The sequence below is a fragment of the Haliaeetus leucocephalus genome, unplaced genomic scaffold, assembly GCF_000737465.1.
Source record: "Haliaeetus leucocephalus isolate CR32 unplaced genomic scaffold, Haliaeetus_leucocephalus-4.0 Scaffold173, whole genome shotgun sequence".
NCBI classification, from domain to species: Eukaryota; Metazoa; Chordata; class Aves; order Accipitriformes; family Accipitridae; genus Haliaeetus; species Haliaeetus leucocephalus.
In genome coordinates, this window is record NW_010972609.1 from 10,871,156 (window position 1) to 10,898,542 (window position 27,387).

Genomic DNA, 27,387 nt, shown 5'->3' on the forward strand with positions numbered 1-27,387 from the left:
GGGGCGGGGAGCAGGGGGGAGGAAACTGCACAAAGGCTTCTGAAGTGTATTAAGGCAGGTGAAGCACAGTGCAAACAGGGATTTTGCTGTCCATCCTGCAGACCTGACTGGATGGCAGCAAAGCATAAAGCAGTTGGTTGCTCCTGCGCTAGCTTGTGACTAGGTGGGGAGCCATGGCTCCTGTGCTGTTCACATGACAGTTGTCTATACTTGGTTGGAGAGTTTATATGGATATTGGATGCTGCAGGAGCCTTCTGCATACTCTTTGTTCAAAATGAATATCTGCAGCAGCATTGCAAACTTGTAGATAGGTACCCCCTATCTAAGAGAAAGGGACACTGACACTTTCTCCTTCCTTCCCTCTCTGGCATGATTTCCCATCTTTCCAAGCAGGGAGAACCTGCCTTCAGTAGCTTTCAGTGGCTTCCAGTAAGCAGACAGAGCAACTCGATGCCATTAGAACAGCACACTCCGTCCTGCATGCTGCCTGTACCTGACCCTGCTCTTACCCGGCTCTTTTTCTATGGCAAAGCTCCTTGTCGTGCAGACAGCAGATGCTCTGCCTGGGACATATTGCTGTGTGTGGTTCCTCTATTTGTAAGAAGTTTCATTTAAACTAACATAACAGAAAACTTGTTTATCAATTTTGTGGGCGGTATTTGCCGTAGGTAGCATCACAGAGACTTGCTTACTCTGTATAACACAGTGTGTAAGTGTGGGCCACAACAAGGTTTATATGTGGAAAGGAAATGTCAGTGAAGGCTTGTGTTGCAGTAAATGTAAGGCTGGTCAGGGGGTGATTCAGAGATAAACAAGCGGAGCACCTAGAAGGTATCCTTTCTGGTGTAAACAACCATAATAAGATGTAGGGCAGCAGTAAAATTCAATTACTTTTTTATGTGTTGTCATTTAAAAGGATAATAATATATTTGGAAAAAAATAACAAAACCTCAGAAAATGTTGGCTAGAATTAAATCATGGAATGTTTTCACTCTACCAGGTAAAGGTGGTTTAAGACTTTTATGTTTCTGGGAATGTTAGCAAATTTGGAATCATGCACAGAGCTTACATTTGTGAAGTGCAAAACAGTTGATCCTGGACCAGGCTGAGACTGAAATTATCAGCCACAATAAAAAAGATGTATGCACAGGAATGTCGAATTAATTTGTCAATGAAGGATTAACACAGGCTTTTTTTACTCACTTAAGGTTCAGTGAAATCCACCTTACATTAAAGGCAGCATAAAAATAGAACACTGACTTTCAGCTGGTGCAGAAGACAGGTTAGCATAGTAGGAAATACCAGGAACAGAATTAAATCAATACTACACACTTTTATATAAATGGTCTTTTGATACAGCATTGGAGATTGTTTTTATCCTCCATTGACTATGGCAAAAATCAGTCAACCAGATAGCAAAAAATAATTTAAAAAAGGGGAAAGTACTGTCTTGCTAAATCTATCTAATAATTACAAAGCCAGTTATAAAGCTGATCTGCTGCTGCCCTGGGAGATCACAATTCAGGATGTTTCATCTGGTTCCAAAACCTCACATGCAGAAGCTGACATGTCTCATTTCACTGGTACAGCCTATCCAGCAGAGCAAAGTGGAGTGATACCAACATAGCTTGTCCTTTTCTGGGGCAAATTCTGCCGTGCCTTCTGAGAGCAAAGCTGGTACGGTCTGGGGCTTAGAAAGAAAGAGGATTTTGGAAGCTGCAGAGAAACATCTTGGCATTTTTCTGTCTGGGGAAATGGCAAAAGTAGCAGAGATCTACTGTTATTTGAATCCTTCAACCTCTTTCTGTCCTGCTGGGAGAAACGGTGGAATTGGGGTTGTTACCTGAAGTTCCTTCTCCATAGGGTTCAGCTGTGCTCACAAAGTGTAACAATTTCTTGTCCCCTGCAAATGTCCGTGCATGGGTGGAACAGCCTGACTGATGCGTACCTCAGTGTGGTATTTCTATTTACAGGCATGTGCTTACTTTCTTATTTTATATATGCAAATACAGAGTTTGTACAGGCAACAAGGAGCACGTAAATTCTGCAGGCACTGTTTATATGCCAGAGGCTTGGGGTCTAAAGCAGATTTTTATATTTGAGTGTCCGATTTCCTGAGCAGTTTCTGAAAGCTTCAGTTAGGGTGGCTGTGATGTCCAGGAGTGCACAGCATCTCCTCTGATTAGTCCCATTCCCGACCTACAAGTTCTGTCAAATGTAGCAACCATAACTAGGGACCTACATGCAGGTTTTGGCAAACATTACCTAAGAGAAGGGTGGGGCCATACTGTGTGATATAGAACCATAAGAAAACCCTAAAATCATTATAAACTGCTCTGCTTCAAGACAAGCCAACTGCTGAGAGGCTAATTCCTTAGAAAAGATTCCCCAGCTGTCCTGGCAAGGGATGCTGTTGTAATACCCAGTGAGAGGTGCCTCACGCCTTCTAGAGCATTTGGCAGACCTCGGCAGCAGGCTCCGGGGCTGGACGGGCCAACCAGCCTGATCCTGTGAGGATGGCTGGCTGGCTCTTCTGCAGAGGCTGGTGTTCCGATTCATTTGTTTATGAAACAATTACTCTTTGTCAGCCTTGTTCTCCTTTGGCATGTTGTGATATGAACAAACTGCTTCACTTTTTCTTCTCTGCCTTCAGATCCTTCCAGGCCCTTTTTTGGGGGTGTGGGTGCTAAAACCCTGCCAAAACTACCTCACGGGATACAGTGACAATTACGTTCTGTTTGTACTGCAAATCCTGTACAGTATCCCTTTTAAATGTATTTATATTGTATTGTTTCATTTTGGAACAGGATTAGAATGGAATGTAACCTATTGTACCACAGCAAACAATCTGCACTTCCATAGATAGCATGAAGTTTTCCAGTTACATCTTGATACCTCCAAGGCAATCGTGTAACAGCTTTCCTAGTGACTTGATGTGAGAAGTATGCATCTTCATATAAAAGGAAATGGGTCAATATATAGTAGAGATATTAACTCTCACTACTATGACATTTTATGGCAAATAAGACATTTTTATTTAATAACAGATTAACTTTCTTTTCCATGCTAATTAATCCATCAACTTGCTAGGCTCTTTTCTAGAGCTGTTCTTGGGCTGTGGCTCTGTGATATGCACATGTCAGGAGCAAAGATGATTTGAGAAGTTCCTGCTGACGGCTTAGCCTCGCCTGACTGGTCATGTCCCTCTCCATTACAATGCCCCTGGTGCTATGGGGCAGCAACCTGGGTGGTGGCAGAAGGGAGAGCAGGAGCACAGGAACAGTGGGAGCACACGGTGGGGAAGGAACAGGGGTGAAGCTGCTGTAACATGAATCTGAGTGTACCTTGTAAAATACAGATTTTTATTTTGGTTTAGTGTAAAACTTCATTTTACTAATTGCCTTGATTTAATATGTTAAAAAATTGCTTTCTAAAGGGTGTGACTGAAATCTTAGCTCTTCTTTATCTGTCCAAGTCCATAGTCTTGTGCCCAGTAAGAGCACAGTGTATATACAAGGATCACAGTGGTGAAAGCAGGGACCTTCTCAGTGAGTTTCTGCTGACAGAGCTTCAGCTGCAAGACCCACCAGTACGTGAAAATCTGCAAAACTTTCCTTACTCGGAGGCCATGAATGGTCTCTGCAGCCCAGAAAAGGGTGTAGACAGCCAGAGAGACACCAGGCCTGTATCCTTTGGGAGATGCTTGGATCCAGTGCAGCTCCTCGGCAGCCTGGGTTGTCAGTGGCCTTCTGGCTGGGATCCACAGCCATGCCAGCCCCTGTCCCCAGGGATAGTCATGGCACTTAAGCTGCTGTTTTATGGGATCTTCACAAGCATCTTGGGCTTTACTGCCATGGGTGTTGCTGCGGATGCTGACGGGTGCTACTTCTAGCTGGTGGTGCAATACTGGAGTATAACATACTGCATCCTCAAAACAATGAAAGTCCTGCAGTTTGTTGCCACAGCTGGCAGCTGGTTCATGGGAATGGTAGGAGACATAGGCCAGACATCTGAGAAGACCCAGTTCTCAGAGCAGAAAGCCTGACAATGTCAGGATTTCTTGGCTGGTAACTTTGTACTGGCAGAAATAAAATGAAAACTTGCAGGGTCTGTTTCACCCTATCCTACCTCTTTCTTCCCTCTCACTTAAGAAATGGTCCTCCAGCACTTTTCTAGGCTAAGATGAGCCAGCCCCAGGAGTCAGTGGAGGAGTGGATGCCTGAACATGAAGTGTGTACATTAAAACATGAAAAGCAGTCGTTGGGCGGGACTAGTTCATCCTGCATTTGCTGGGGCAGGAGAAGGGAATTTGTTACACTGTGAAAGCAACTTTTGCGGGATGCAGACTAATGTTTATGGAACTGAAAAAAGCTCACTGGAAAATCTTTTCTTCTTGCCGTCTTCCCTCCATCTTGCCCTCCCCCAAGCACCTTCAATAGCCCAGTACACACTGGGTGCCCTGGAATTGAAAGTTCATGTTTCACATATAACAAAAAGACTTTAAGACAAGCTTTTAGATTTAAAACACCAACAGTTTTCTCATGGTCTGAATTTGGATTGGCCCTAACAAGGAATCAAGAGCTGCCACAGAAGCTGGCTTGTGACTGATGTATTCATTTTAGACTCCCAACATTGGAAGTGTTCTGATTCCTGGCACCATTAAGGAACATCTCTGTTTCTGGATATGTTGGCTTGCTGGTGAGGCTAGGGCTTGTGTGGCCATGAGGATGTGATTGCATTAGGCTTAAGAGAGTGGTGATCTGATCTGATCTGACACAATAACCTGATTTCTGCAAACCTACTTTTCAGTCTCTGTATTTGTAGGTTTGTCATTGTTTAAATTAAGCCAGTAACAGAATAGCAGACTTCCCAAGAAGGAGCCTTGCTGGGTTTTCAGTATGTCTCTTTCTGAAACTGCCAAGCCTTATCTAGTATATGCAGAAAAATGTTCATGGGAGGCATCTCCTCTATCTTCTTGATGTCATCCGTTCAAGCTATGCACCCCATCAGCTTGTGTGTGGCTCTAATATAACTGAGCAGGAGAAATGTGCTGGGAGGTTATTCAGGAATACCCTGTTTCCCTTTTAAGCTTTGGATTGAATCTGTGTCTTTCATTGTTCCAAGATCAAGACAGTCCTAGACGCAGGCAGGATTAAAATAGTGTTCTTTTCACTCTCCTGCAGAAGGGAATAAACATTACACAATATGTGTGTCAAAATGGCATTTGCATTGTCATTTAAATATTTTTACGTACTATCTCTGTTATATGATCATTGCTTTAATGACAGCTAATTGCAATAGAAGCATCTACAGTTCTGGTCTCAAAGGGAGCCCAGCGTGTTAGAGGCTTATGCATACCTAATGCAAGTGCTTTGCAAAGGCTGCTTCCTTCAGACAACTCAGCTGCTGCTGTGCGTTTGTGATGGTCCTTTTTCACCTGGCCTTGGCGCAGCCCTTACTGCTTCCTCCAGTTTTCCTAATAATGCTCTCTGGGAATTATTTAGAAGATCTCAGGCAAGATGTCCTGTTTCATTGTGGGGAGGAAGGAACACACCCCTTCTGGAGTCTTCAGGTTGATGCTAGTCTGTTTCTTGCTGCACTCCTGCTTCTTTCAGACTGAAGGTAGGACTATGGTGCACGTTTCTCTTTCTTGCTGTTTAGTAGGTGTGTTTTTGCTGCCTTTCCTCTCCACACAGTGTATCTTCAGGTAGATAGGTGAGGCTGGGAGGAGCAGGAGGAAAAATGTTTTGTTTGGTCCTCACTACTTTGATGCCTCTGATGTCAACATGCTGGGACTAGCATTCCCCAAGTACTTCTGGGGCTGCGAAACTGGGAGTTCTCCTGACACTCCACAGCTTCCCTGGTATCTTAAGAAGCCCAAACCACTGAGTTATGTGTCTGAATGGCTGGTGAGTATGCACACTGCAGGGACAGCCTGCCTTGTTTTGAAAGCAGGCGCGTGCAGTGTGTGAGACTCTCAGTGCTATGCCAGTCTGGGAGGAGGTATCAGAAGGCTCCCCTACATTTCAAGCACATGGGCAGGGAGGTGTGATTTGAAAGAGAAAAATGGCAGGCTTATTTTTTGGAGCAAAAGCCTCCTGTTTCTCCTGCCAAAGCAGGTTTTGGAGCGGGCTTTACTCAGTAAACTTCAGATTAAACTCACTATAAAAAAAGACTGTCCCGAGCCACTTGCAGACCAGCCCTGATGCAGATCTCAGCTCCTCCATCTCGTAGCCAAGTTCTTGTCAGTTTATGTTCATCCTCTTGGGAAACTGTCTCGTTATCAACAAAACTCATTAGTATTTTCATTTGTGACACTGGACTAAGGCTGAAAATATCCTGGGCTCCATGAAAACAAATCAAAACCAAAACATCATCCCCTCCATCCCTCTTCCGGGAAGAGTGCAGTGGATCAAGGCAGAGTCACTCAGATGCCTCTCAGCTGTGCTCCTTTACCATACAGCTTCCCTGAACTGGACCTATTCCTTGTGTGGAAGTGTGAGACTTGAAGGACATGACTTGGACATGACTCCAAGGCTTTGTAACTACCTTGTAGACCACAGTCTGCAACTTGGAAGCACTGTCTTCTGGGAAGAGAGTAGGTTAAACCAGTACTGTTGGCCAGACCCAGTGCCCAAGTCTCCCCTAGTGAAGAGAGAGGAGTCCAGGCAGAGAAGGGAGGAGTGTCATGTCCCATATGATGGTTTTCTGGGAAAGAAGCAAACTGAAGCACAATGAGCAGGGGTTTTAGATCCATCTTTGAGGTGTAAACTAGTGGCCGAGAGGGGAGGTTATGTGACAAATTGCCAGTGTTAAAAATTTGAGACATCCTGCCCCTCAGAATGGCTCTGCCTGAGGCTTTTGCTTGCTGCCTCTTACAGATGATATGTATCCATCTGGGAGCCTGTGCTGTTTGCAGGAAAAAGTCTCTGAAATAACAGAAAAGGACGTTCTATATGATGAGTGCAAGGAGGGAAGAAACCCAGCTCTCAGAGACATGTAGCCTTCAAGATGTTTGAAAGCAATGATATTTCATAAAGGAGAATCTTTGAGTAAGCGCTAAGCAGTTATTGTTTCTGGTCTTATAGATGACCCAGGAATGTGATGTTTTTACTGGCACTCAGTGAGACAGCTCTTGATTGGGAGCTATCCAAGACTCCTGGCATGGCTTCGGCATTCCTGCAGATTTGACACAATGATTTTAACCAAAATCCCACATGCTTGATATAATCACTCAGTGCCTTTAGAAAGGGTTTTATACCTAATATGGACAAAAAAGGGCTCTGCTTTTTCAGAGATGTGACGTGTAGTGAGCAGGTTTGGATCCAGAAATAGACTCATCTGTATTCACTTAGCTTTGGTATTTTTTTGTGGTCTTTATTATAACAGGCAGGCACCTGCTGACTGTCCAAGTCTAGATTGCAATATTCAGATTTAAAAAGCACAGCTACTCCTCAGTTTCTCTTGATTGACATCTGTGACATGTAAATGTGAAACACACCCTGGGGAAGTTAATCACTGTATTAGCAAAGTCTAACGATGAGACAAACATAAAAATACACTGGCCTTCTATGTGGATACAGAGGAGATGACCAGCCACTTGGGCTAAAAGTACAAGTGGGCAGAAGCTGATGGAAACAGTGACTGAGCTCCTTTATCACAGAGTCGTTATTAATGGGGACGATTCTGTCACTGCTGCATATCGATAATGTACAGCTGCGCAAAGAGGCTAAGTGATGCCAAGTGGTTCTTTTACAGCCACTTTTCACTCCATGCAGCACAAGCACAGCTGACTCCACAAGATGGAAGGAAGCAGGCAGCCTTGCCTATTGTCTCAGATCCCACTTTCAGCTTTTTGCTGCTGGGGTACTGGGGTTTGCTACCGTATCTGCAGCCGTTTTGTGCCGGGATGGACGTAGCTCCTGAACGAGGCAGCGCCACGACTTCCTTGCATTGTGTCTTGGGACTACGTGTGACTGCATCTGAAGTCAACAAGCTGCCTTGCTCAGCATTGGTCTAATTCTACTTCTTTTCCAGTAAATAACCTGAATCTAGCCAGTGATTGTACCCTTCTTTCACACACAGTGCTGACGGGCCTTTCCATGCAGTGGTATAGGGAGGGTTGCAAAGTCCAGTATGCTGAGGGAATACATATCACTTATGCCATTTTAAACCATTTGCTTCTCTAGGAAATATCTTCAATAGGATGGTTGTAGAGGACAGTCTTTATAGGTTTTGGGTTTGGGGTTTTTGGGGGGGGGGGGGTGCATCATTGATTCATACTTGCCACTGTTTAAGTTATTTAGGAGTTTCATGTTTCTCATGCATTGATCTGAGGAATTTAATAATTTAGCTCATGCAGCTTGCCTTTGTTTAGGTCTATGAGCTTGCTTTCTGTAAGTTGAGCTCTCTTTGAACATCAAGGAAGGAGTGGGGAACTAAAGCCGTCATAACCTCCCTTAGCATTGTAGTTCTCATCTTCCAGCACATGGTCCCAGGGTGGCCCCACTCCTCGTGCTGCAGCAGGAGCAGAGGACAATGATAGCTGAGGCATGAGTTACAGTTGTAGTTAAATGTGCTTTTATGGCTGCAAGCTGGAGAGATATTAGAATACAGCTCCAATGTGCTGTGATTTCCAAAGTGGATAAGCACTATTTATGCTTTTTAGTTTACTGTCTTATGGAAGAAATATGATGCTTTCCCAAGAGTAGCTATTTTGATGGAGAAACGGATAGTGAAAGATGTCACATGATGGCCAACTGTGTGATCAGAGAAGTGTATTTCCTTATGACTCCAAATTAATATGTAATTTCAATCTCCTTTTTACTGTTATCAGCCAAGTGGAAAAGGCCCACGCCTACCTGAAGTTTATTGTGTCATCAGCCGGCTGGGGTGCTTTGACTTATTTTCCAAGGTAAGAAGATTTTTTTTTCAATATTGCTTTTTAATTTGATTGTTTACTGAGACACATCTGCAGTGATGAACCAGATGAGAAGAATTTCTTCCTTTGATGGGAGACAACTGTATTTTACAGTTGCTGTTTTGGATATTCCATCCCTATTACTGGGTTCATCAAAGAATGTCTTATTACTTCTGTGACTGAGGCAGAACTTGATTCAAAAAACATCTGGGTGTCTGTATGATCTGGCTGACTGAAGTTTTTTCCATTGTTTTCTAAAGCCGTTCTGTGCTGAGCTGTAATTCTTGGCATCCACAGTTTGAATGATGGGCCAGTACCACTTTTACTCCAATACCCTGTGGAATGATGAGGTTAAGAAAAAAGATTATTTGATAAGTGAATTCTATATGCTTAATTCTATTAACATGGTTTTTTTATCCTAGTAGGGTAGGAAAGCATGGATAATCTTTTAATTGGCCTCTACATTAATGAATCCAAAGCTGCATTGTATGCTGATGTGGTTTATCTAGGTAATACAATTCTTGACACAAGAGTTTCAAGACAATAAGCAGGGCATTGCAGCTAAACTGAGGGATTGAATAGCCATAGAAACAGTTAACTGCCAGTCAGCTCCAGAGCCACAAGCATTCTTCTTTTGTAAGACAAAAAATTATTAAAATTAACTATTAATAACATTTCTGATTGATTAACATCTGAAATATCTCTCTTGCTGCCAGTTTAGGGCCTCCTAGTCCTCTGAAAGTGTGCCCTGAAAAATCCAGTGAGCACCTCAGAGTATCATGTAGGATTTGCTGGTGATCTGTGGAGAGCAATGATATGTCTAATGTCAAATGGCTGCCTTTCCCTTTTCCAATTTTGGTACAGTATTCATAGAAATGTTGTTTTAATTTGCCAGAGATTTTCACTTCAGATATGGGAAATCTCACAGAACTTGCACAGATTTTTCTTGTTCATTTGTATAGGAATAAAGTTGAAAAGAACATGTAAATCATTGAAGGTAATAAAAATCATAGCATTTATATTGTTCATATGATCTAATAATCATACAGAATGTTATCTTCAAAGCAGGTTTCAAGCTTTTGTAGATAAAACTTTGTTTAACACAAATCTTGTGTGAAGAAATACAATTGGGTTGCTATAGTTAATTGCAATTCTGCTTCTGATGTCTTTCATAAAGGTCTGAAATCAAGGGTTTATAACAGTGTCTCTTAGACATAATATGTATCTAAATACAGATATCTGTGAGAGAAATGGAATGCATTGTTCTGGGAGGATAACACAGCTCACCAAACTTGTGGTATGGAGAGATGTCCTGAGGGCCTTTGTTTGCTTTTATGTTTTTATCTGATTTTCAAAGGAAACCTTGGGAGAGGGGAAAAAAAAAGCAAAACATTAAAAAAAAAAAGTAAGTATCCTCCTTACAACCAAGTATCACTGCAGCTGAGCTACAAAGTCAGACAAGGAAGGTCATTGCAGCAAAACTGCAAATAATCTTTTTTCTCAGTTCAATCTGTAACTTGAAAAAAAAGTGTCTGATCATCTAGCCAAAGTGAACCCAAGGCTGATGGGTGAATGTAATTTCCCTGGCTTCAGCACGGGCTGTTCCCAGGCATTGTGGCAGGCAGGTCATGGCCACATGGGCCTCAAATTCTTGGTCTGTGCAGGAAGGCAGGCTCCCACTCAATTGCATATTGGGCCCTGAATGGGGCTGTAACACACCTGTGCTCTTTTTCAACTACTGGGCTCATGGAGGGGCTGGGCCGCAAAAGGACCCCATCCGCACTGGAGCTGGCCACAGCAGTACTGTCCTACAGAGGGCTGGTCACCTCCTGAGGGTACCGGCGCCAGGGTGGGAGCGGGGTGTTTGACAGCACGCGGGGTTGACTCCAGCCCTGGGCTGGATTTAGCACAGCTCTTTAGCACACACTCCAAGCACCGCATTTGGAAAAGGTTTGGACGAAACAGCTGTTAAATGAAGGAGGAAGAGTTTGAACCTTAGAATCCCTGTTGGTTTTGAAGACAGATGTGGTGCGGATGGAGACAAAAGTTCTTGAAAAGTGAGATGGTCTCTTTTTCCAGCCTAGTAAGAGGAACCTGGGTTGTCCTAATCAATAAATCCAGTGAAAGAGAGGAAAATGATTGTGATGGTGCACTTTGCCAAAATAGTCAAAACAAGGAACAGTTGTCTTTACAGAAAAATGTGAGTGATGAAAGACCACAAGATATTAAACCTTGGATATTGTTTATCGGAAAAGTAAAAGGAGTCCTCTGTTTTAAAATGTTTATCATCCTGTTTCTGATAGCCTGCATTATTTTCATCTTATTCAAAGCCTTTTATGCTCACAGTTCTAATACCTACTGCTGAGGCAGACTTGAGAACCACAGATGTCTTTACTGCCAGCCAGTTCATTTGGTCATGGTTTCAACAGATGTTTTTGACTATTTTATCTCCTGAGATCTCTGTTCAACTTTTATTCGGTTTAAATGCTCCTTTTAATTTGTGTTGTGAAGGTTGTTGGGACAGGGATATGCCACACACATGGCCCCCAACTCCAGCAACATAAAGCATTGAATAGTGACTGTAGAAAAGGAGATATGTGTTGGGCATGTTACAACTGCGTGCTGGCAGTGTGCAGGAGCGCTTAGGGACCTGGGGCATAGCCTTGGTTCATTACTACTTCCCATTTGGGCAGCTGGTTTTGTTTGGTGAGGATAGTTGTTGTGCTGCAAATTACATCAAGAATGAAATTAGTGTCTTCATTTATGGTTATCTGCCACTTCCATGAACTGGAATGCAAACTATGTATATAGTATCAGCTTGGCTTTAGTTAGGTCTTTACTGTGTTGCAAGGAGGAAGGGGGAACTATGCACCAGTGAATGCCTCTGTTGGCATTTGGTGTCACTAGCTATCATTTTAAGTCACCAGCTTGTGCTTAAGTATCTTTTAATGTTCTGTTTCAGTGAAAAGCATTTCCAAGAGAAACAAGGGAAAATGCCTGGCTCAGACCCACTAACTCTTGTATGGCTTTTTGCTCTTGAGTGGTGGTTAAAAGATCACCATTTCAGGTCAAACCACTAACTGCTTTGAAGGTTGCTTTCTCATCTTCTTTAGGTTTATCATCTATATGGTCTGTCTAATGTGGGAAAACTTAGCTGTGATCTAATTTATGTTGGCCCATGTGACCAAAGAGAGAAGAAAATAATAGTCCTCTCTATCTGTAAGAAGTTCCATCTGCTTATTTCAAAACTAGATTGCCTGCTCCGTGTCATGTCAAACAGAAAATGACCTTAATGCAGGCACCCAGTGTAAACAGCTGGGCACGCTTCACGAGGCTGCTCGCGGCTGGCTCCAGCTCAGCACAGACTGTGATGTGACTGCTGCCGCCACGGCCAGGGCTCCTCCAGGAGCTCTTTCCTGGTGGACCTCTGCTGGTATCATAGTGTGGCAGGGTTGCTTTTCTTGCTGGGCTGACTTTTTCCTGCCCTCTCAGTTGAAATGGAAGAGATGCCCAAGGTAAAAGAAAGTGTTTCTCCTTAGTACAAACTTCAAGAGGTACCACTGAGACGTGATGCTGACCTGGCCTGTGATCGTGGGATTTATCTTGATCCTTCTCTCCTTCAGCTCACCCTGTTGTTCAGGCAAAATCCCAACAATATAGATCCCTTTTGCCATGCTGACTCTTCTTTCTCCTTTCCAGATTTGTTATTTCTTAGTTGTCTCTGTGTTAGCTGCATGCACAAACAAGCTCCATTTTGTAACCGGAAAACTTACTTTTAGAGTATGATCGAATCCCATGGGTTTAACAGTAGTGAAGAAACGCATGGCAGAGGAGAATTAAACTTAGATCTGCCACCATGTGGGTCCAAAGATGCTTCAAAAGTGTATGTGGTGCTGACATGTTCTGTCTCTTTCTCTCTTATGTCTTACTAATGGATCAGATCCTGGATGAGGTTGAAAGGAGAAGGGGAATATCTGCTGCCTTGGTTTATCCATTTATGAGGAGTCTGATGGAATCTCCTTTTCCTGCACCTGGAAAGACAATCAAAGTCAAAACCTTTCTGCCTGGAGCTGGAAACGAGGTAAAAAGCAACTGCAAACATTAAAAGGCAAAGCATCCCCCCTCACCACTCCAATATCAAACAGCAAAAGAAAAACAAGAGGAGACATATGGATACTGCAAGGCATGTGAGGTGGCACACCCTCAAAATGAGCAGTGCAGGAGCTGCACCAAGTGTTGATATGCTAATGCTAGTTCCCATTGATGATTATAAACCAATTTATTGTTATGTATTTGTTATTTTATGTTTATTAATAAGTTGTGTTTAAAAAAAACCAAACACAAACAACACAAATGTCCTAGTATGCCTGGCCTAGTGTAGTTAACAGACTACAGTGTTGCTGAGCCTTATCACAGTGATAACAAGCAAGTGTTAAGTTTCCCATGCTGACTGTACTTGAACAGTTCAGCAGCTGGTTGTTATTGCAAACTTCATTCCTGCTGGTCCTGGTCTTGGTAGGAGGAGTGACCAGCAGTATTTAAATGGCTCTCTTTGGCAATAAATACCCTTTAACTGGCCCTCAAAGAAATAGTCTGTGTTTGGAAAAGCATGTCATATAAAAGTTTTTGTGCATATGTGCACACACATATAATAGATTTCATTTCCTTTTATTACTGACTCAAGTAGCTGGAAGCCTAGCATTATACAACATACACCTTCCTAGAAAATGGCAATATTGGTGCCTTGCTTAAAAAGTTTTTTGTAACTTGAGGCTTGCTAGCCACTCGCTGTGTCAAATTCTGCTCTCTGTATGTCCTTATGTAGGTTTACAGTAGCTCCACTCAAATGGGCAAGCATATAGAGGAAATGCATTACTGCAGATTGGAATAGAATTTGGCCCAGTTAGTGAAAGCAGGAAAAGAATTCCCCCCTAGGGTTATTTTACTCTCCTTAGGGTTAGTTTTACACTGCTAATACTATTTTTACATTAAATTGTATTTTCTCCAAGTGTAATGCCACTGACTTCAGTGGAGTGGGCCTGTAATGTCACTTGGTATGAAATGTAAAGAGTTCCTTGTCTAAGTGATTTGCAAGGCATGTTTAAATCACAAGTGTTTTCTTCTGGAGAAGCAAAGGAAAACTGGTGTAACAGTGGTAAGATCTGTTAATGCTTTTTTGATGCGAATATATCTGGGAACCATGGATCTGCAACTTCTCTATCCTCTGCCCAAGCTTCTGAACTCTCCCAGAGAAAAACATTGAGGCAATTCCAAACAAACAAACAACTCTCTTCTGGCTGAGCTTTGCTCTCTGTTATGCTAGTACAAACTTGTTATTTAAATGGAATGCACTGGCTTAATTAGGAACAGAATCTTGTCCTTCCATTGTGGCTCCTCTGGCCTAAACAAAGATGATGATTAATTGGGAAGTAGACAGTATATTTCTTTGTGATGAGTAGACTGAAGCAGAAGGCTTTGCCAGGCAACAGAAAACATCCATGGCATTTGTAAAAGCTGCTGTAACTTGCATTGCATCCTACCCCACAGCAAGATTTTAGTGTTGGAAGTTTTGCAGTAAAACCAGCTCCTTGTGATTTGGCACATAAACATGATCTGAGCTTGCAATCCCAATGGTAAGGAATGGAAGTGGACACCTTTACTGAATATGAGAAAGGGGTAGGCAGGCAGCATTTCCCGAGGAGGTACACCATCGCTCCACAATTTGATTCTTACTGCTCTTTGGGGCAACAGCTGAGTGATGGGTATCTAATGCTCTGGCACCATAATGTTTCTGTATTTCAGGCTTAAAAAAAAAAAAGCAAATCTGTACACAAATACTGTTCTAACAGTGACCTTCTTTTTACAGTCCTGTGTTACTGATCACAAACAATATTACAGCTAAACTGATATGAACTGGTTTTGTTTCCAGTATCCTGTGATCTTGATCATATCCTTAGACTGTGTTTGCGAGGAATTTTGTAAGGGCTACTCCAGTTTAAACCCAATACAGTATGCTCGTGGAATGTGGTGTCATGTGCATGAAAACATAAAAGTGGTCTAAAGCAATAAAGTGATGGTGATTTTTGGACATATGGAAAGAAGAAGATATAGATGTGTTCCTGTTAATATATCTTCAGAGATTTCAACACAGCTTCAAGTTGGCCAGCTTTTCCCCTTTCCCTTCTGTTTCCTCAAATTCCTCAGTAGTTCATCATTTGCTGTCTTGCACTTCATATTTTTCTCCCTCTGTTACTCTCTTCTTCATGTTATTTTTCCCTCTTCTTTTTTCTGTCCTCTGCCTTCAAGTTCCACATCTGAACATGTCAGTTGCAGAGTAGAAAGAAGATGTAATAAAGGAATCAAGCAAAAGGCATTTGAGAAAAAGAAGGAGAGGGCCTGAGGTCATGGATGAAGTATGAAAATTAGACTTTAAAGGGATGTCACAAGTCACCGTCTAAGACCTTGTCCTGACTCCCCAGTTAAGTATATATATGTACATATCTTTATGACAAAAAAGGTTTTAAACATTATCTAGTGAATTATGCATCATAGAAGAGTGAAAATGAAGTAAATTGGGTTTAAATTTTGCCTGGCCTTGAAGTTCAGTCCCTGGCTCCTATCTAGATGTGAATTTGAATTGCCAGCCAAGTTTATAACAAAATTTACCTTGTGTTTATGGCTGTTTTAACCCCGTAAGCTTCTGGGTCCAGTGTTTCCAGTTTGTTACGTGCTTCATACTGTTGCCTCAGCCAAGCTTTAAATTTCTGACAGGGTGTTTAGAAGGCAGAATTATGCTTCCCTAGGAAATGACAGCAGATTTAATGCGCATAACTGTATTCTGGGAAGGAGAATGACTTGATAGTGAATTGTGTAATACGCCATTTCGCTACAGCGCTGTGCCTCCAGCCTCAGTTTGCAAAAGAGGATGGGGGTCGTTCTCTGTGTCCCCTCAACAGGAAAGCATGGAGCAGCGCTGGAGGGCCTGGGCTGGGATGCCAGGTGCCCCTGGCGCTGTCAGTCCTGACCAGTGATGCTGACTGATGTTTGTTGGATGTGTTCAGGTCATTGAGCTGCGGCGGCCCATGGACTCGCGCCTGGAACACGTGGACTTCGAATGCCTTTTCAAGTGCCTCAGTGTTCGTCAGATCATCAGGATCTTTGCTTCTCTCCTCTTGGAGCGTCGTGTGATTTTTGTAGCAGATAAGCTCAGGTAAGTGGCAAAGGGACCTGAACCACACGTTCAGGACAGTACTATATCTGGATACAAAAAGCTTTATGAAATGTCCAGAATGGATGTCAGATGTGAGGATCCTCTCACTGTAGGATCTAAATAATTTTTATATCAATGGAAGTTATTTGCATCAGGTGGGGCACACATTCGCTAGTGGTCACCAGCTACAAGCCGCTTGCTCTGTCTTACTTTCCCATCTGTAAAATGGCGATACAAATACTCACCTGCTTCATAGTCTGCAAATGTTTGCACAGTGTTTTGAAGCAATAGAGTCCTAGCAATATTTCATTTCAGGTTTTGGGACACAGAACTCATAAACAGTAGCAGAGATCGTCACTGAGGTGCTTCACCTCCCGGCCATGCAGTGCAGCCAGGCAGGGAGGTGGGGTGCTGAGAGTTCACCTGGTTTGCTCCATGCAGTACAGAGAATTTTTAAAGCGGCTGTTTCAAATCCTGCACTACCAAACCCATCCAGTGGGAGTGTTAAGAATGCTATTGGGGTCCATCCCAACTAGTCATAATATTTTTCCTGGTCCTCACATGAACCTGAAAACATTTCCTTTCTGAAGCTCCATCTTGGGCTCCTTGCTACATCCTTTCAACATACCTCTTACTTCCCTGCCCTCTGATGGCAATCTCCCCTCCTTGGCTCCTCTGAGGCATGAACTGACCCCAAGGTATAAGGAGTGAGAGCGACAGGTCACAACTCCATATGGCCTTTACCAAGGAAATGGGAGCTCTGTGTAGGCTGCACCCCTGCCACACAGCAAAGAATCATCACTTTTTTAGATGTTTGTGTAATCCATATAGAAAAGCATGGACATTGTAAAGAAGATGTTCTTTGCTGTGGCATGATAAATAATAAAAGATGGCAAATAAAAATAAAGACCATAATTTATTAGACTCAGGAACATCCAGCATCTTTTAAAAGGACAGAAAAGACTGTATGGGTGGTTAAAAACACAGATGGATCTACCCAAACAAACTCTGTTAAACATTTTATCAGCGCCGACCTTCTCTGAATGACCGCCAGAAATAATAGCTGCACTTAGTGGCCGCCAGTGTATATAATAGCAAAAATACTTTGCATAGTAAAAGCTTTACAACCTTTAGGGGAGAATTTCTTAAAGCTGCAGACCCTTCTCAGGTTATAAAGTTACTTCCTTAGCAGTCTTTTTTGTTGTCTAGAACAACAGGAACATTTTATTTCATCCCTTCCCTTGTCAGTAACCCTTAGTTTGAATGAGCATTTGGGATGACTTAATTTCACATAAAGTCCTGGTGAGAATTGTGTAGCTAGTCCAGGGTTTCTGCAGTACTTCAGTAGATATGTGTGTGACACCATGAATATTGGGACAGATGGCTTTTGAAAATACCGTTGGTGTGTTCCTTCTGACTCTTTTTCTACAGCATGCTTAATTACATCGTTCTGTCTGTTTCTATTTTACCGTTCATTTAGCAGAATTAGTGGCACCCACAAGTCTGACTGTAACTCAGAATGACACAGCTCTACGTTCCTTCAAATGGCACAATGATTTGAGTGGAAAATCACAGAAATGGTACAGAGAAAATGAGGGCTGTGCCGTGCAGCTGCCAACTGCTGCTCTGCTTTGGAATTCCCAGTTACTCCTTTGTAGTATTGTCCTGGCTTGGCAAAGCACCCTGAGCCTCGATCTGCGGACCACGGGCACAGTACTGCAGGGATGACTTGCTGCAGGAGACATCCTCAGCCATGAGGGCTGGGACAGAAAGCAACCATTCCCTGGAGCGTTTCCCTGGGACAGCTGGCCTTGCCAATGTCATATAATGCTTCTGGGCACTGTTCAGAGAAAAGAAGCAACAATTAAACCTATTTTGACAGGCTTAAGGCAGCTCGGCTTGGAAAACAGTCATGTTGCCGATGCTGAGGGCTCATGGTAACTGAGGATTTCATCAGGCAACCAGGGTTTTATACACATTGCAAGCCTGACTGGAAGCTAGTAGCTCAGGCTTGCCGGTGCAATTACCTTTCTCCTGATAGCTGCCTAGTCCTACAGGCCTCAGAGTAGAGGATGAGAGAGTCCTGCTTACAGGCAAAGTGCTGCTGCTCTCCCTTTTGGCACACACAAATAGGACACTAGGACCAACAGGAACCACAAATGATAAAGATCCCTTTCAGTAAACACATATCCAAACATTGCGCTTTCCTGCAAAAACTGTTCTCCAGCTAACTGTTGTTTCTGTTGTGAGAGCGAGCCATGGGATTAGGGGCCATTAGCACGCACTTTGAGAAAGGAGAGGATACAGATGGATCCAAGAGGCTTATGAGGTTTGGTGGTTGCTCTTGTAAAAAGGGACAGAACCTTTCTTACAAAACCTTTCATATACTGACAAAACCTTTCATATACTTTAGTATATCCGCATGTACCCTTTATTATATACATATACTTTGTTTTGTTTAAAAAGAGTATGACAAAATCTGATGTGGTAGATAAGGCCCTGGATAAAGACTCGTGAATCCTGACCTCTCCTTCTGAACCCTCCGACCTTCTGTGTGACACATGCTGGAAATGTAACTCCTCTTTCTTATCTTTCTTCTGGTCTGGGAACCTAAACGCTCCAGGACAGAGACTGCTTGTTGCTCTGTGTGTGCACGCAGCTCTACTTGATACAGTGTGGCCCCTCTCAGCATGGGGATCTAGGAGGTACTGTAAAATAGAAACTAATAATGAGTCCTTTGACAAAGGCCTGGAGAAAGTGACAGTGGATTTAAATTCAATACTTACTGAGGTTTTCAAGGTTTAAATGGGGATGAAGTCTAAAATGAAACACTCTGGCTTTGAGCTAATAACTGTCTGTCTTGGAACCTTTGCCTTGCCTGACGTGAATTTTGTTTATGGGCATCACAGCTGAAACTGAAGGAGTTTACCAGTAATGTGGAAAAAAAAAGAAGTGAAATATCTTGCAGGTCCAGTCTGTGGGCCCAAAGAATGAGAGCAGGAAATTAAAAAGATTTTACAAGGGTTTGATTTCTGCATGTACCCAAAAACTAGCTTAGAAATAAATGATGTTGAGGTTTAGGCTTCAAACAATGAGATGCAATGGACTTTTGTGGCTGCCCGTTTAACAGGTCTCCAAGCAATAAATGATTTCACACATTATACAGGTTTGGGAAAGTCATGCCTAGTGAAGTGAGATTCATTCAATAAATGGTTAGTTATGGTTCTTATAGTGCCCAGAATGTGAAAATTTATAGTCTTTGATCTTTGCACAGAAGAGGTTGCCATTTTTCAACACAGAAAGTGATGCTACCAGCAATGAGGAAACAATAGTAAAGTTTTGAATGACAGGACTGTGAGGTTGCCTTGGTTAGATATGTGCAGTTAGGTTTGGGGGGCAGTCCCAGTAAGTTGTTTATATATTTTTTCTGCTTGAAATTAGGTGAATAAATCCCTGCGGCTATTTGCTCACCTTCAAAAATAAATTTGAACCTGCCAGTGACCTTTCAGTATTTTGCTTTCCATGAACAGTCACAACAGAGAAATAGAGATAACAATAGAGAAATTTGGAAGAATAATAACAACTCATAAAGAGGTAACTTAAAGCTCCAGTTCCTTAAACATCTGCTGAAAGCACAACTGAGATGGTATGTCCCATTCCAGTTCCAATCCCTGTCCCAGCTGGGACCCCCTATTTATGTTCCCGGCATTCTGCCTGTTCACCCCAACTCTGAAGCAATCCCATGACTGCCAGCTGCAAAGGGAGAGCTGCTCTAGTGTAGTCCTCTGAGGTTTGAAAGGCTAGGCAGCAGCTGCAGAATCAGTGGGTTCTGGGGCTCGGGGAACATTGGTATTGCTGCAGGCACAAAGGTAGCAACAGAAAATAAATAGAAAGCAAACACTGGAAGAAAAATATTTGTCTGCTTGTTTTAGCTTTATGCTGGGGAAACAAATCTGTGGACATGTTTGCTGAGGAGGTGATGTGTCCATGCATGTGAGAACAGTCTCTTTGCCTTTTCCCCTGAATGTTTGGAGGGGGGGGTAAGGAAGGCCTTGGGCATCTCAATGTCCCTTTGTTATAACCCCATTTTTTATAAATAAAAACCGCTCTTGCTATAATCCACTATATTGTGAAGGACTCCGAGCATATTTTGCTTACATTTCACATGTGGGTCCAGTCCAATGCCAGTCAGAGTCAGTGCAAGTGTTTGGATGAGGCTTGTCTTTTGTTGTGGATCGAAATCCTAGAATATATTCAGTGGCCTTTCTGAAGCTTTAGAGGCTGTGAAAGGCTTCTACAGAGTCCCTGCTCTTATAAAAGACAAAATAACTTTTCATTGTTGTGAATTTTGTTTTTATATGAGATATTTCAGCTACATCTTCGTGAAGCAGGAGCATGGGCCTCAAGAAAAAAAATCTCTGTTGACAGCAATGGGATTTATGTTCCTAAACCATACAGGTGAACTTGGAAATGTACCCCAAGGTGAAGGTGGGCCAGGCATTTCCTTAAGTGGCAGTGCCAGCTCAGGAAGTCCTGTCTCCCGCTCCCCTTGTTTGCTCCTGCCCTGCGCTATGCTCTCCCTCACCCAGGAGGCTGAGCCAGCCCAGCCGCAGTAGGAATCGCTCATTTTGAAGAGTTTCTTCAAACCACATGAGCCCCTCGGCCAGGTCACACCAGGAGCTCCTATGCTGGGAGAGGGGCAGAGCAGGGTGCTGGGGCTGGTGGTGGGCAGGAGCATTGGGATGGGGGACACTTCAGGATGGTGTTGCCACTGAAAGGTGTCTATCATGCACCATCCTTAGGTGTGAGCCAGCTGAATTTACAATATCTCATGAGACATTGTGAATTTGTGAATAAACCCACAAGTTTTTACCTGTGTGCAAGGGAGATCTGAGGGAATGAGGCTGAGGCAATGTCGGACGACAGCGAACTTCAGTGCAGCTAAAGCTCCTGCATATCAGTGTCTTCCTCCCTTAGGGATGGCCACAGGTGACTTTGTCTTCCTAAGGAGAGTTTTTTCCCTCCGCGTTTCTCTGCCTGTCTGCCAGCACACATCCCCTGGCCCAACGCAGACCAGCAGTCTACCACCACCTGGTGTGCTGCAGCCCCTGAAACTCTCCTCTGCAGCGCTCGGCCCGTGAAGTCAAGAGGTGCTTTTGCACGCACAAGCTAGGCACCTATGAGGTGGGAAGACTTTATCCTATTAAGGATAAAAAACTTTTATCCTGTTAAGGACCAAAAACATCCCTACCCCTCCCCAAAGTATTTTGGACTGCCCAGGAGGGATCTGTCTTCCAACACAACCGTAGAAAGTCCAGGCAGATCCCAGACCTGACCAAAGGTTATGGGCTCCAGACAGAAACACTGACTAATACAGGACAGAAGCATAAATATGTAAATACTGGGGGAAGTCATCCCGCAGGCATGTCCCTGTTAACTTTGTGGAGCAAAAGGGGAGCAGAGTGTACTTGTATTCAAGGGCAAAGGCTTTCGGAACAAACAACGGCATTTCCCTAATTTCACAGACAGAGACAGTTTAGGGCTGTCTGTGTTACGCCCGGGAGGTTCGGGGAGCGTTGACACTTGTCCTTATGTTTCAATCTGTTGTTTTGGGAGTCGTGAGGCCATGCTAGAAAGCAGCACAGTTAGCAGTTGAGAGGCAGCCTGGTCCCCATCTCTCAGTGCCTAACTAGAAAAACAGTATTAGGGATCCTTTAATCTAGCAGACAAAATCATAGCATGATCTTGTAGCTCAAGTTAAAATAAGCAAATTTAAATAGGAGATAAGTGGCAATGTTTTAGTAGTACGAGTAAACTATTGTTCTTCAGCCCTGCAGCAAGGTCAAGTGGAAAAGCAAGAGTAGCTAAACTTTTGGGCAGATTACTAAAGTGAAAGCTCATTCCCTATTTCCTTATTTTTTATTAACAAAAGTTATATTCTTACAAACTAATGTAATTCTTATAATTCTTACAAACTAATCACAGCAGTGACAGGCCTGACCAGGCTCACCTGCTGCCTGGGAATGCTCCTCTCCAGTAGTCTGTCATATCGTAACACTTGTAAAATCTGCCAACCTGCAGGTTAAAAGGTGAAAATGTGTGTGTTTGTTAGGACAAAGAGAGAGTGTGCTCAGTAAACAGACAGTGAGCTTTGGCCAGTAATAAAGATTTCCTTTACTTTCCCCTGTCACAAAAACCTCCCACAAAAAAAGAGGTGAGAGAAATTTGACAACAAACACATGCCAGAAACCAGCTTGTGAGGGAGAATTTACGGTTACGAGTCTCTAACTGGTCTGTACCATTTCTGAGCACAGGCTACAGCAACACAACTACACAACTATGTCTTCTCTTGGTCACATCTGGCACAGCCCTATATTGAGCTAGAATTCCAGTTCTTTATCTCAGGGAAAACTTTTTTTAGTTATCAGCTGTGCATTGAAGAAGGAGATATTTAGAGATGCAAGCTACTGTACCTGTGGAATGGGTAATAGCTCCCAGATCTTTTGTCTAAACCCAGGAGAAGTATGGATGGCCGACATTTCTTCTGGTACTTTTTTATCCAAAGATCTTGAAGTGCTTTCTTAATACTGTCAGGATTATTGTGCTTGTCTCGTCTGACATGCTGAACATAAGCTAGAGAATTTCTTCCACGCAGTGGAAGGAATGACCCCTTGTATAATAATCCAATACGTAATCATGCCTAGTAGACAGAATTTATTCTACAGCAAAAGCACCTATTTCTCATGTAAGTAACTAGATTTTCCATTTCCTCCAGTGAGAGACAGATCAGCCCTTACTGAAGAGTGATTTAGAACCTGCAGACCACCCCTGCTTTACCTAAGGGACAACAGCTTGCAGCTCCCTTCATCTTTTATAAAAGAAGCATCCTTTGGAGTCTGTCTGAGTCTCTGTTACTTACCCTGCAATCGCTTTCCTTTTGTGAGACTTTGGTTTTTCTCAGTCTGCTTGCACTATGAAGCATTGCAAATTAGAAACATATATACTTAAAAAAACCTTAAACCTTCTGTAACGTATGTGATTATTTGGCCTGATGTTGCTGCAATTTCTTGATATTCAGCTTCTTTCTTTTCTACCAAATAATAGCTAGTAATTTTCTTTGAGTAGGATGTTTGTATGCAGCCCAGTCCTGCAAGATGCTGAGTGCCTTGTCTTACAGTCTTACTGCTAGAATTGAAAGTGTTCAGTGTGATGTGAAATTGGTGGCTTAAGGTAACTAGCAGAGCTGTCTCAAGATTTTTGAGAGAAATTTTGCACTTTATTCCCCCCTCTCAAGAGATACTTACGTTTTGTACCACTTGGATTACATTTCTCTGGCACTCAGATTGTGTGATGACTGATGCCAACAGAAATGCTGTATGTGGACAGTAAGAAAATGTGTGTCAGGCAGAAGAGACAGCCCAAGAAAGAAAATGACCTTTCTAAGTCTCTGGCTTGTTTCAGATTCTGCAGTCTGAGAGAAAAGCAAATAGTGACATCTTTCATATGCAGTAAACTTTGATGGCATTTTTAATATGCCATGTCACAAGAAGGGTAGAGTTTGTATGATTTTCCTTTTCCTCTTTTCCTCCCGCCCTTTGGCTTTGGCCAACACTCTACAGTGGGAAAACTTCATTATTTTGCCACTTACGATTTGTGCAACAAAATTCTCTCTCGCTTCCCCTTCCCCATGAAAGGGAATGGGATAAGAAGACGACCATGTTCTTTGGTAATTCTCATTTGGATTGCTTAGTGGCATAATAACCATATGGCAGTAAGTTGCAATATTTTCCCAACTCGGCCTCCAGCTCCTCCGCAAGGGGATTTAGACAGATTCCCTCTTTTCAGCTTCTGAATGAGAAGGATTAGGGGGTTGGGATTGTTCTTCTCCTCCTTTGTTACTACCTAGAAAAATTCTTCATCCTACCTTACAGCTGTCACGTTGTTAATAGTGCAATGATTACCTGCAAATCTGAAACCACCAGTGTGAACATTAACAAGGACTGGTGGGAGCAAAGGTCCCAGTGTGGAAAGAACAAGTAGTTAACACTCTCTGGAGCACCTGAGCCAGAACCACTTTTGTTATGGATTTATGCTGAGAAACTGTCCTGCAGGAAGGGACTGGATAACTCTGTGGGCGCTAAGGATAATTGTCTACTTTGAAATGTTGGGTTTTTTCTTGTAACCACCTGACAAAGCTTGGGCAGGTGGCTGATGTGTCAAAGCAATGACTTTTTGCCAAAAATCCTATTTGCTTGAGCTTTTTGGAAAGTATGGTTGAATGCGAGTTGCTTGAAAAGCCAAATCCTCATTCTGAAGGGCACTTTGCATGACTCTTTCTCCGGGGGCTTTCATGTGCCTCTCTTATGCACAAGTATTACGGGAGCAAAAAATAATGTCTTTGTTAAAACCACGCTCCCCTTTAATCAACTTTTCTCTGCTTTCTTTTAAATTAAATACTTCAAAGCTATGCTCTGAGAGAGAGATCTCCAGACATTGCATTCTCTGGTCTGCAGCTCCCAGCTCCATGTGATGCAACCTTGATCTGTGCCATGAGCCAGGGTTGTCCTTTGCAGGTTATCTGTGGGACCTTAGACTGTCTGCCTCTTGGGTTTTTCAGGAAGGGGGGAGCTGCATTCTGAAAACACAGCTCTTAATGAAGTAAAATAATTTACTAATTTGTGTAAAGTTATGATAACTTTTGGAAATTTTGTGTAAAATATCTGTCTTCCAATATTTGGGTGAAAAACAAAAGGAAAGCCTCCTGTATAGTCAAAACGAAACCTGCACTTACTTCTTTGATAATATCCCCTAGTGAGTTGTGTAATTATAAAACATTGAAAATCTGAATTACTTTGACTGACAAATCCAGAGGCTTTAAAATAGGAACCCCTGAGAGCACATCATATTTCAGTCCATCTCTGTTTAGCTAGGAGACGTCATCCCAGCAGGGTAGACAGCTACCGCGTGCAGCCACTGTTCCTGGCTTCGCCTCCTGGCTGCACCACGCCATTGTAATGTAGCTGCTCATTCCTTAAGCTGTTGACTGTAACCACTGTGTTTATCATAAAAAATTTTCTACCTGGAATCATCAGTAGCACAGAGGAACTGGTGCCTGAGCTGTCTGTAACCCTTCTTCAGTAGTCACTGGAGTGTGTCCCAAAAGTAACTGCGTCACTGGGTGCCCCACTGATAAGGAATTGCAGCACTGCTTTTGCCAGACAGGTGAGGCCGTACTGTGATTGCTTTGGGAGCATTTTATAAGCTTGGCTCTTCTCAGACTGCATTGTAGAAAGCACCAGATAAAACCTGACTCATTTCTTGCAAAACAAGGTTTAGGTTTGGCTTGATTTCACAGCGCGGGGTGGCGGGGGAATAACACCGTTTTAGCAGTGTGAGGGTTAAGTAGCTACACTCTTTGGGTTGTAAGCGTAGTTAAAAAGATTTTGCAAAGGACGATAACTGATAATTGGGCTGATGTGATGTGGAAAATATGCATTTCCTCATCAGCCTGTGCCCCCTTCTCCCTGCCAGTGTTATCGCTGAGGCCTTGCTTGCACTCTGTGAGGCATCACAAAGGTCACTTGCAGCAAACGTGTCAGCATTCAGATCAGGGGAGCCACTGTGACTTGACTCTGCCTTTCACCCCTGGCAAAAGCACAGTTAGGTTCTCACTTTTGCATCAGGTTGCTGCTTGCCACGTGGGGACAAGCCTGGCTCCGGAGGCGAGGAAGCAGTGGATGGATCCTGGGAGGCTGACGGGCACGGTGCAATAGCAGTGCTCCTGGTTTGCTACATCAGTCACCCCCCCGGGAAACGTTCATGTCTTAAATAATATTTTTCCTTTGTCAAGCTCCTGTGCACAGTGAGGGATTTTCATCAGCTTCTGGACTGAGTCGTTAGCTCACTGCTAAGACTGTGTAATATCTGTTACAGTCCATAACAGACAGGGGAGATCTCTCACTTGTGCTTTAGAGAGCTCTTTACCCAGTTGCAGAGATTGACTGTCGTATCTGTTGTAGTGTGTGTAGTCATTATGTAATGCTCAGAACTGGCTGCTGCATGAGCGCGGCCCGAACGGACTTGGCTCACCATGATCTTCACATGAAGTATAGGTGTTCCCCTCATGGTCACATTTACACTAGGGAATTCCCTATTTTATTTAGACACTAGGAGCAGAGCTTTCTACTGGCAGGTCTCCCCTGACATCAAGAGAAAAAGTAACCTAAAATATGCACACACAGATTTGTCTATAATTCCTGAAAAGAACGATGTGGGGTATTGATCAGAGATACAGTATTAGCTGCATACTTTAGGCCAACTACTAAGTACCTCATGTCGTGATTCTTGGTTTACCTCTTACTTATGTGTTTGCTTTAAAAGATAAATCACAATGCAAAATATTACTCTGCCTTTTACAGCCTAAACTCACTCAATTTTCCATGTAATATGCACCCACTACTTTGATTTTAAACATCTCACTTATTATTCTAGAGAAAGGTCAAATTTAGTAACAGGAAATTCAAAGTTCAGAACCCTCTTTCGAGTCATGTATGCAACCACTCCATCCTGAACTTCCTGCAGCTACCCGGATTTTCACAGATTTACCTGAAGGTCGGGTGAGGAGAGGTGCCTTGGCAGCAGCAGGCGAGTCCTCCTCCCTGTGTACCCCTACACAGAGGTAGGCCCTTTACAGATGGATTCTGCCACAGGGAATTCTCAATCCAGGAGGTCGAATCTAATTATTTAATTAAAAATTAAATTACATTATTAAAACTTAATAAATATATTAATAATATATTAAAATTAAATTAAAATTATTTAATAGCTTCAAAAATTACAGTCTCTACTTCAAAACCACCTTATAATGCTTGAAGGATTCTCTGTAGTTTGCTTTACCCCGAAGGGCTTCTAGAAAGGTAAAAAATTATTCAAATTTCAGAAGCTGAAACATGCCTTGCTGATGAGAGAGGCTGACTTTACAGCTATTCAGACAGCACTCTATTCCACAGCAGTCAGGGTACTCACGGTTCAGAAGGGGCTATCATGTCCTGTGTGTGTACTTGAGGGCTGATCTGATTAAAATAGAAGTGGAAAAAGAAAAGGTCTTTGAGGCTTCATTTCAGCAAAGTATTTCAGCACAGTGAAAGTAAATTAAGGCTGAAACTTGTGCTGAAATACTTTGCTGAATCAAAGCCTAAACCAGTATTTTGCCTGTCCCCTTGTGCTTTGTTTTAATTGCTGAAGCCAGGCATGAACT

The 27,387-nt window shown here is 42.9% G+C and overlaps 1 protein-coding gene across 1 annotated transcript in view; it reads left to right on the forward strand.

Annotated features, from left to right (window-relative positions):
- Positions 1-27,387, forward strand: part of ST5 (suppression of tumorigenicity 5) — a 103,527-nt gene that overhangs the window by 63,364 nt on the left and 12,776 nt on the right. Inside the window, exons 11-13 of the mRNA XM_010563811.1 lie at positions 8,837-8,914; positions 12,861-13,001; positions 15,982-16,130. Of these exons, the coding sequence (XP_010562113.1) occupies positions 8,837-8,914; positions 12,861-13,001; positions 15,982-16,130 (368 nt within the window). The remainder of the gene's footprint in view (positions 1-8,836; positions 8,915-12,860; positions 13,002-15,981; positions 16,131-27,387) is intronic.